This window comes from Schistocerca cancellata, chromosome 3 (assembly GCF_023864275.1).
Source record: "Schistocerca cancellata isolate TAMUIC-IGC-003103 chromosome 3, iqSchCanc2.1, whole genome shotgun sequence".
NCBI classification, from domain to species: Eukaryota; Metazoa; Arthropoda; class Insecta; order Orthoptera; family Acrididae; genus Schistocerca; species Schistocerca cancellata.
This window is the reverse complement of record NC_064628.1, coordinates 75,311,005-75,322,393: the sequence shown is the minus strand read 5'-3', so window position 1 is coordinate 75,322,393 and position 11,389 is coordinate 75,311,005. Positions and strand designations below refer to the sequence as shown.

Below are 11,389 nucleotides of genomic sequence, written 5' to 3'. Positions count from 1 at the left end.
AGGATTGGCATCACGTTCTCTTCGCCGACGAGTGTCGCGCATGCCTTCAACCAGACAATCGTCGCAGACGTGTTTGGACGCAACCTGGTGAGGCTGAACGCGTTAGACACACTGTCCAGCGAGTGCAGCAAGGTGGAGGTTCCCTGCTGTTTAGGTGTTGCATTATGTGGGACCAACTTACGCCGCTGGCGCCGTAACGGAAGGTACGTGAATGCCATTCTCCGACCCGCAGTGCAAAAATATCGCCTGCATATTGACGAGGCATTCGTCTTCATGAACGACAATTCGCGCCCCAGTCTTGCACAACTTGTGAATCCCTTCCTTCAGAATAACGAAATCGCTCGACTAGATTGGCCAGCATGTTCTCCAGACATGAGCCCTATCAAACACGCCTAGTATAGATTGAAATGGCTGTTTATGGACGACGTGACTCACCAACCAATCTGAGGGATCTACGTCGAATGGCCGTTGAGCAGTGGGACAATCTGAACCAACAGTGCCTTGATGAATTTCTGGATAGTATGCCACAACGAATACAGACACGCATCAATGCAAGAGGAACTGCTACTGGGTATAGAAGGTGCTGGTGTTATCAGCAATCTGGACCACCACCTCTGAAGGTCTTGCTGTATGGTGGTACAACATGCAATGTGTGGTTTTCATGAGAAATGAAAAGAGCGCAAATGATGTTTATGTCGATCTCTATTCAAATTTTCTGTACAAGTTCCTCAACTCTCGGAACCGAGGTGATGCAAAACTTTTTCTTTTATGTATGATGTAATCATTCCCCTCTACAAGTCCTAGAAATTTGGAGTTTCGGAACGCTCCGTAGATTGCGTCAGATTACTTAAATTATTTTTATGATCGAGGTCTTTACGTTAAGTTCCTCCGAACGTCACATATACATGGATTTGTAAGCGTTTTCCAACTAGTAAACTGTGTTCTCTTTTACGTTGAATGATGTTCATAAAACAATCTATGATTAGTGTACAGCATTCTGAATCTATGTGTATTGTTATCTTGCGTTAAGCTGTATAGATTTCCAAGTTAACTTTGCTCTCAGTTGTCATTGACACCCCTTATGTGCATTTCATGCGAACAACGGGCCGCGGCCGCTGTCTCTGTTGTCTTATTTCATACGTGCTTCATCTTTGTAGTATCGGCGTAAGAATATGCTTCCTAACTCTATATTAGTTTACAGAATTTTTTTTTGAGTTCTGGAGGAGTGAATCTGCACATTCTGTCTCTACGGAAACTGTAGAGAATTCTGATAGTTAAACAGACAGTATAAAAAAAGGGAAGTTCAACACAAGACAGTTTCATTGCCATAGTTTATTATTAATATTGTATAATATATACATTATTCACAAAGGAACGTTGTGCAGGATGACATTTCAGCCCAGCAGAGCAGCCTTAGCGTGGAGGTGGGCAGCAGCGGCGAGAGCGCCAGGGGCGGCGTACGCAGCGTGGGCGGCGTAGGCAGCGGGGGCGGCGTAAGCCACGGGAGCGGGAGCGGCATACGCTACAGCGGGGGCGGCGTAAGCGTGGGCGGCGTAGGCGTGGGCGGCGTGGGCGGCCAGGGCGGCGGCGCCGTTGACGACGGCGTCACGGGCCTGAGTCTGGGCGACGGCGGTCAGGTGGGCGGCCTTCGTGACGGCGACGTCAGGGGTGTCAGCCAGGTAGCCGTCGGAGCGCACGGCGACGGGGGCGGGGCCGTAGGCGGCGTAGCCGGCGTGCACGGGGGCGGCCACCACCGCGGGGGCGGCGTAGGCCGCGGGGGCGACGACTGCGGCGGGGGCGGCGCCCAGGTAGCCGGGCTTAGCCACGGCCACGGCCAGGACGGCGCTCAGGACGATCTGAAATTGGTAAAAGTATCGTTAGGCAGTGCTTTACTACTCAGTTAATTCCCTAAGTCAGAAGTCCTCCATACGGAGGTACCCAGTGAGTTATAACGGTCTACACACAGCGGTAGCAGTACGTACCAGGGTGTTCATGGCTGAGGGAATTGTTGCTGCTGCTACTGCTGCTGCCGAAATGTGCCTCTGCTGTGTTGGGGACGGCTTTTATACACAGCCGGACCAGCGCGCGTCACCTGACGTGAAAGGAGCGCTCCTCACGATGTGGCCTTGCGTGAGGTCCCGTGCTGGGCGTTGTCTCGTGCCCGGCGGATTTGTTCCGCACGCTGCACTGACCTAGAGGTTCTCCTGAACGGACGAGGTCTCAATACACCCCATGCTCTACGTATCTCTGCTGACGTTCTGATCCAAGTATTTGCTCGACTAATACGGCAGGATGGCGGTGTAGAGGACGACGTGTGGTGGTGATGTGTAGTCTGGCATACAATGTTTCAATGTGAGAACCTCGTAATATTTAAGTATGTATGAAAGTATGCAGTCAGCATCCGTTGCGTAGCAGGAGCGTTACCGCCTGCTACGCTAGGGGCCCGTATTGCTTCCTGGCAGGGGAGTGTTTGTCGTGTGTCCTTCATCATTATTTTCATGATTCATCCCCATTACGGCAATAGCAAACCACCTCCACTTGGATCTGGCCTAGTACGGCGGTGCAGGTTTCCCACATTGTCCATTATGCTCTGTGAAGGAGTGTGGAACATCATCATCATCATCATCATCTTCATCATTATCATCATCATCATCATCGTCATCATGAAAGAAAAGGGTCAGTATGCAACATCTAGTTGTGCTCGACCAATGGAAACGAAATTATGCCGATGTGAAAATCTTACAAACATAATAATAAGTTATGCAAAATAGAGCATTCGCTAATGTTGACGTATTTCGTAAGCCTTGTGTAGCTTAATGTAATATTTGGAATCGTTTCGGGTTTCATCCATAAGTAAGTAAGAAATTCCGCTTGCAGTGTCCCATATGTAGCCTGTAATAACACAATTGTTACCTGAACTGAATCAAATGATGGGAACAGCATCAGATTGAAAATAATGACGAAAGTTTCAGCGATAGCAACGATATTGTACCAGTTAGCCCTTATACAATATTTCCACTGTGTGTGTCTAAAGGTACAACGAAGGTAATTTTATATTAAAATCTCACTTGCTGTGACTTTTACGGAAACCCACATTTACGAATATGGTTTACGCAGGGACGTTAGCTAGGGTACGACTGCAGCTGGACCTGCAGCACTCTGCGATATTAGGTGTTGCTGAAAACCAACCCACACAAGCCGATAAACGAGAACCTTAGGCTGAATACCACCGTGATACAGTCCAGGCGTGTTGTGACCTGTACACCCTGACCACCTAATGCAAGAACCGGAAGAACCATAGAGAACCTTGCTCGCTAACTGGCGGGAGGATATCCAGCATCCACGGCAGGGTGAGCATAGTCACCGCCAGCGCAAATTTCACGCGCCCTGAGGAACAACGCCGCAAACAGGCTGGTGCATTTGTAATTTTCTTAACAATTTCGTATTATGTCGCGGCAGTACAACCAGACGGATTTTGATAAAATGCAGCATAGTTTATTGGGTTCTGTCGAGACAGAAACATATGAAGCTATTTTCATTTTTAACGAAATACCACTGATATGAATTTTGTATACGTAGAAATAGATGGCAAATAACGTTGCTGGATATATGTGTAATGAAGTTTAATGCCTTCCCGGAGTACCGATTGTTCCATAAAAACACGGGAGAACTGCCGGATATCAGTAACGTCCTGCCACGATATTTCGCACAGAGTCTTCTGGCCATCTTCAGGTGAGTGCCACTGTGGTAGTACCGGCGAGTACGCGCTGAGCTCCGCTATTTCAAGCCATACTGAGGTGACTCAACGTATCGCAATATCGATAAGGATCCCACGATCCGAATGGAGCGAAAACCAGCGGAACATTTACCAAATAGTTCTCTACCGAAGGAGGTCATCAAGAGACTGAAACCAAACAGTACAGTTCCACCTAGGCTATATGGACTGCCTAAGATCCTCAAGGAAAATGTGCCGTTACGTCCAGTTGTGAATAACATTGGACCATCCACCTGCGGCCTAGCAAAATTCTTGGCATCTCTGCTCAAACCAATAATAGGCAAGTGTGCACATCACATTAAGAATTCTGGTGATTTTATCACCCGACTTCAGCCACTACAACTGCAAAGTAACGACTTATTGGTCAGTCTTGATGTGGTTTCACTTTTCACAAAGGTGCCTCTGGTGGACTCACTACACCTCATTGGCAATTTGTTTGGTGAAGACATTACAGCGTTGTTTGAGCACACTCTCTCCTCTACTTATTTTATATTTAACAATGAATTTTACGAACAATCTGACGGTGTCGCCATGGGGAGTCCTTGGTCTCCCCTGGTGGCCAATCTTTTTTATGGGGAATTTTGAGGAGAGAGCACTCGACTCTGCCACTTTTAGACCGACAGTATTTTCACGATACGTTGACGACACTTTTATAGTGTGGCCTCATGGTATGGAGCGTCTCCAAGAATTTTTACATCACATGAACTCCATACATGAAAACATAAAGTTTACACTGGAGATAAAGAAAGATGGTTGTCTGCCATTTTTAGACGTCTTGGTGCGACGGAAGAGTGATGGCACACTTGGTCACTTGGTGTACAGAAAGCCCACTCATACAGACCTGTATCTACAAGCTAATAGTTACCACCATCCAGCATACACAATGGGCGTTCTCAAAACCTTGATCCACCGTGGCCATACCATCTCTGACGCCGACAGTCTTCAAGCGGAACTGGAACACCTGCGAAAAGTAATTATGAAGAATGGCTTTTCACCTGGGCAAGTGAACAGAGTGATGAAGACCTACAAACGAGGGAACAAGGAAGAGGCCTTCAGGTCGACAGGTTATCTACCATGTATTGGGAATATTTCTTCACAGATAGGCAGAATATTGAGAAAGTATCAAGTGAGAGTCATCTTTCGCCGTCGTTCCAAAATTTCATCACTGGTGGGATCCGTTAAAAACCACCTGGGTCTGCGTAAATCAGGTGTTTACAAAATACCGTGTGAATGCGGCAAATCATATTTAGGGCAAACAACACGAACTGTGCAAGAACGCGTTGTGGAACACCAACGGCATACTCGCCTTCTCCAACCCACCAAGTCCGCAATCGCCGAACATTGTATTTCCACAGATCATTGCATGAATTACAACGACACAAAGATTTTGGCCCATACATCAAACTTTTGGAGCTTGATTATCAATAAATCTGTAAAAATAAGATTGTCTGACAACGAGATTCTCATCAATCGAGATAGCGGTTATAAGCTAAACTCTGCTTGGAATCCTGTTATAGAGAAACTTCGTAGTCGACGTAGTTCTCTGCATAAAGATGAAAATCGACCTGACATCGATACGCCAAGCTTGCACCGTGGAGGGCGCGAGGCGCAGCGCACGGAGCTGTAATGAACACACACGCTGAGCAGCGCATGCGCAATGTCACCTCAGTATGGCTTTACATAGCGGAGCTCAGCGCCTTCTCGCCAGTACTACTACAGTGGCACTCACCTGAAAATGGCCAGAAGACTCTGCGCCGAAATATCGTGGCAGGACGTTACTGACATAGGGCAGTTCTCCCGTGTTTTTATGGAACTATATGTGTAATATTTAATTATAATCGTAAGAGTACTAGGCTCTCAAAAAGAACGATCTTAGCCAAATGAAATCATCTGCAAAGGTAAAATGCTTTGCTACAGCAGAGAATTTGAAAATCAGTTTTTTTTATTTTTTATTTATTTTTTAATGGCACTCTTTCGAAGCAGATCCAGGGCTGGGGTACTGTGAACTACTTATTGTTTATGTCACAATCACTTTCACAAGACATGGTAGTAAACTGTTTCGGCATGTATTGGCTATCTTCTGATACTATTCCTCATGGACGGCAATAGCTGAACAAAACGTTCATTTCATGCATAGAAAAAACAGCATGCGAGACGTTGTAGTACTACGGCTATACGAATAAATATTTTTCTGCACTGTCTGGTCATATGCACCACTTGCCTGCACCTATGGCTTAGGGGTAACGTCTTTCACTAGTAAACAAATCAGCTTGGTTCCTGAGTTCGAATGGAGCAATTGTATAAATTTCCGATAACAGTCATCAGCAATGTCGACCGAAATCATCCAGCCAATGGCCGTATCAAGAGGGAGTATAAGCGGACAGAGGTTCAGGGCACCCTCTTGCACCTGGAACAGGAAACTAACCCTGAAAACCCGAAGATTCAGCAATGATCAACGGCATGAGGATGCAGAAGGCAATGGAAACCACAACAGTAAATACACATAATGTGTACCTACAGGACTTGTGGCTTGGAATTGATAAAGTGTCATGATGATTTCTCCGTCGGTAAAAGATTCTGGAGGAAACCCCCATTCACATCTTCGAGAAGGGACTGCCAAGGGGAAGGTGACGATGAGAAAAAGATTGAATATCCAACGGGTCGTGGAAAATCAGAAGTCTGAACGTGCTGGTGAAGCTAGAAAATCTGAAAAGGGAAATGCTAAGGCTCAGTCTACATATATATGAGGGCTGTCCGGAAAGTAAGTTACGATCGGTCGCGAAATGGAAACGATTATGAAAATCCGATAAAGCGTTGCAAAGATGTGTTGGGCAGTCTCTACTATGACTCTAGGTAGAATTATGTCGCTCTTTTCATTCCTGACCTCTTAGTGAGCGCGTAAAGATGTTATAGAAAATAGTGTCTCCCGCCAAGTACGAGGGCCTGGTGAGAATTTTCCCCTGAAGCTATGCAACCAACATTACATAACTGTCGTGCGGTTTCTTCATCAAGACAATTCTCAGCCTCATTCTGCAGGGGCAATGAAGATGTTCCTGCATCGTTTCATTTGGAAATGTTTGGTTACCCACAATACAGCCCGTAATTGTCTCCCACTGAGTTTCATCTCTGTTCAAACCGCTGGCTATGAAGACAACATTTTGACAGAGACAACGAGCCTTAGGCCAGCGTAGAGAATTGGCGGAAAGCACTGGCGGCTGCCATCTATGATGAGGGTATTGGAAAGTTGGTACAACGCTACGACGAATGTCTGAGTCAGAACAGCGACTACATAGAGAAGTAGCTGAAAGGTGTAGCTAACTGATACAAATGAAACATTTCTCATTTTCACTGTGATTTTCATTTCGCGATCAATCGTAACTTACTTTCTGGACAGCCCTCGTATTATGGGTCAGTAAACTAAAATGGAAAGAAGACAAAATTTTCTTGTCAGACGAGTATTGGTTATTGCCAAAAGCAGCAGAACATTGTATAACGGCAGTAGAATTTGTTGTGAGTTGTAAGGTTGGCAGAGAGTGACTTACTGGGATCAGTTCAGTCACAAAGTTTGCCTCATCAGAATCGACATGAAACCAACACCGACGTCGCAAGTAGAAGATGGAGCCACAGATAAAATATACGACGATATTGGACAGGAAATTCAGTACGCGATGGCAGATGGAAATGTATCAGGCATAGGGAATTGGAATGCGGTTGTAGGGGAAGGAGTAGAAGGAAGGGTTACGAGAGACTATGGCCTTGGTAGAAGGAATGAGAATGGATGAACACTAATTTCGTTCTGCAATGAATTTCAGCTAGTAGTAGCGAATACTCTGTTCAAGAACTACAAAAGGACGAGGGTATATTTGGGATAGACTGGGAGATACAGGATTATTACAGTCAGATTACAACAAGGTCAGGCAGAGCTTCCGAAATACCCAGGAATACACATAGACTCAGATGACAACGCAGTAACGTTGAAGAGTAGGCTGAAGTTTATCAGGCTAGTCAGGAAGAGATGGTGGTTAGGGGGAAACAGTGCATTGAAGGCCTCTGTGATGAGGAGGACTTGTCTAATGACGTAACAGCCGAAGAAATAGGTTGATTCAAATGGCTCTGAGCACTATGGGACTTAACATCTATGGTCATCAGTCCCCTAGAACTTAGAACTACTTAAACCTAACTAACCTAAGGACAGCACACAAAACGTTGCCATCACGAGGCAGAGAAAATCCCTGACACCGCCGGGAATCGAACCCGGGAACCCGGGCGTGGGAAGCGAGAACGCTACCGCACGACCACGAGATGCGGGCGAAGAAATAGTGATCGATTGGGAAGAGACAGGGAATCTGGTATTACAATAAGAATTTAAAAGCGCTTTGGACGACTTAAGATAAAATACGGAAGGAGAAATAATAAAATTCATCGGAATTTCTAAGATCACTGCCGGAAGTAGCAACAAAACGGCTGTTCATGTTGGTGTGTAGAATTTATGAGACTGGTTATGTACCATCATATTTTCGGAAGCACATCACTCACATACCTCCGAAGATATCAAGAGCCAACAAGAGCGAGAATTATCGCATGGTCAGTTTAACAGCTCATGCATCCAAGTTGCTGTAATATACAGAGGAATCGAAAAGAAAATTGTGGATGTGTTAGATGATGATCAGTTTGACTTTCGGAAGGCTGCAGACACTAGTGCTCGGATTAAAGAGGAAGTAATCTATGGAAGGTAGTCTTCGCCCCTAATGTTCAATATATACATACAGGATGAGATTTATTGAACTATATGAAAAAATGTAAATTAGCTACAAACTACGGTGTGTACACATTTTATTCAACACATAAACTTCACTACAGATATTCCGACTTAGCTTCGATATGCGTGCCACAATTAGCGAGGCTGTGGCGCAGACGAATAGCGAAATTCTGCATGACCCGCTGAAGCGTCGGAGTGTCGATGCTGTCGAAGACCTCCTGAATGGCTGTTTTCAGCTCGGAAATGGTTTTGGGGCTATTGCTGAACATCTTGTCTTTAACACAGCCCCACAAAAAGATGTCGCATGCTATCAGATCAGGAGAATACGGTGGCCAATGGAAGCCTATGCCAGTGGCCTCTGGGTACCCCAGAGCCAGAATGAGGTACTCAAAGTGATTCTCCAGAACATAAAACGTTCTCCTGCTCCTATGGTTCGAGCTCCGTCTTGCAAGAACCACTTCTTGTGGAAATCAGGATCACTTTGGGTAATGGGGATGAAATAATCTTCCAAAACCTTCACGTGCCGTTCCGTAGTCACCCTGCCATCAAGGAATATCGCACCGTTTATACCGTGACTGGACACTGCACACCACACATTCACCCGTTGAGGGTGAAGAGACTTCTCGATCGCGAAATGCGGATTCCCACTCCCCCCAAATGCGCCAGTTTTGCTTATTGACGAACCCATCCAAATGAATGTGAGCCTCGTCGCTAAACCAAACATGCATGTGCTTACTGATTCCCAACATGCCCAGCGGACAACCGTGCAGTTTGAACGTCCCAACGCAAACGGTTCAGAAGTTATGACGATTTTATTTCATACAAACATGCAGATATTAGTAGTCGTTTGCAGATTGTCTCCGGAGACCTATCACGGTGAGTCGTTGGGAGAGGTGTGTGTTATCCTCGCAACAAGGTCGCGCACACCTGTGCGATTTCCTGCGTTCCGGCCGGCCGAACACAACTGTGACACCTGCAAAGTTGGCACGTGCGGACACTCTCATTCGAGATGTTCGATGGATCAGGATATAACACCTCCCTGCTCAGCTGTTGAAGATTGTTGGTAGTTGCCACACATTCGTCCACCTGTTTGGGTACTCAAACGTGTGTGCCCACTGGGTTCCTTCCTGCCTACTTGAAGACCATTAAGAGCAACGAAGGACCATCTGTGCGGAATTTCTTGCACGTTACGAGGCTGACCGTGACAGGTTTTTGTCTAAGTCGTCACAGGCGATAAAAAATCGGTTCATCACGTCGAACCGGAAACAAAATGGCAACCATAGTATGGCGCCTCACAACCTCTCCTCCGAAGGGGGAGACAAAATCCGCACCCACAGCCGGTAGTCATGGCGACGACACTCTGGGACTCTGATTCGTTTGATGTCCTCTTTCATGGTCAAACTATCAACTCTCAAGTGTACTGTGCCACCCACAAGAAACTGAAGAAACAACTCCAGTGTATTCCCCACCACAAAAATGCAAATGAATATCTCCTTCCCCATGACAACGCAAGACCTCACACATGTCTGCCCAATCGAGAGGAAATCAGGGAACTTAATTGGAACCTTCCTTCTCATCCACTCTACAGACCGGACCTCTAGTCTTCCGACTGCCGTCTGTTTTGGCCAATGAAGGCTGCATTCCACGGGAAGCAGTAAGTGGAGATTACTGATGCGAGATGACGTTGGTTCCGACTTCAACCTGTAGAGTGGTCCCTGTAAGATGGCATAAGAGTGGTGGCAGTGAAGAGAGAACACGATGAAAACAGCGCTTCACAGTCAAAAGAGTGGGGAATAATATGATGTATTGGCATCAAGAATAAAACGAACCTGCTTACAGACAAAAAATGTGTCGCATTACTTACTGAATGCCCCTAGTACAAGTTTTCTCCTTCAGAGATGAATTACTGATTCTTGAATTCTCCCAATGTATCGAAGTCGACCAATCGCCTTCCCCACGACCGACCCGGCGTGCTCGTTCATATTCATGTCGCTTTGCGACGTTACGCCTAGATACTTAATCGTGTTAAGTGTCATGACAAGCAGTATACCATTAATACCGTATTCTAACAGGACTATTTTCCTACTAGTTAGCGTTAAAGATAATTTACCGACATTTACAGCTGGCTGCCGTTCATCGCACCAAATAAAAAATATTTCCAAGTGATCCTGTATCGTCTTACAGACAGTCAATGACGACACTTTCCCGTACTCCACGGCGTCATCAGTAAACAGTCTCAGTATTATTGTAAGAAATACAGCATCAGCCACGTCGTTATGCATTTTTATTTATGCCAAGACGCATTTCGAACTTTCACCCACCTTCATTTGCCGGGCTACATGGTGGATACTGCGCTGTTTTTGTGCCATATACACGACAAGCAGGATAGAAAGGCACCTGCAGCATACAAACTGAAGTCGATGTTTTAGCGATGGGCTAACTCAATCTTACACATGTACTATGCCAACTGAAGGTGGGTATAAGCTCGAAACGCGTAATGGTATCAATAAAAATAGATAAAAATTAGCTGGCTGCTGTATTTCTTAAAATAATATAAACTGTAGCCACGAAGCTCAACAACCAGTAAAATGGAGAATCTAATGTAAGCAGCTGCCCGGGCTCACTTTCCTGAGGCCCACCTGACCATACGTTCGTCTCTAATCAACACTCGTCGTCGAACACAGCGTATTGGGTTCTGTTACTTAAAACTCTTCAAACTACTCTCATATCTGAGAAAGTAATCAGGATGCGCAGATCTTTGTAAACAGTCTACACAGATTTGCATATTTTTATCGCGTAACGCAGTAAATTATCTCAATGTTTTTTAAAAGCCGCTAACAGAGACTGTAAAGGAA

The 11,389-nt window shown here is 45.7% G+C and overlaps 1 protein-coding gene across 1 annotated transcript in view; it reads right to left on the bottom strand.

Moving 5' to 3' along the window:
• Positions 1-1,317: 1,317 nt before the first annotated feature.
• LOC126177031 (cuticle protein 16.5-like) overlaps positions 1,318-11,389 on the bottom strand; it is a 32,691-nt gene continuing 22,619 nt past the window's right edge. The window contains exon 2 of the mRNA XM_049924263.1: positions 1,318-1,856. Coding sequence (XP_049780220.1) covers positions 1,395-1,856 — 462 coding nt within the window. The 3' untranslated portion in view covers positions 1,318-1,394. The remainder of the gene's footprint in view (positions 1,857-11,389) is intronic.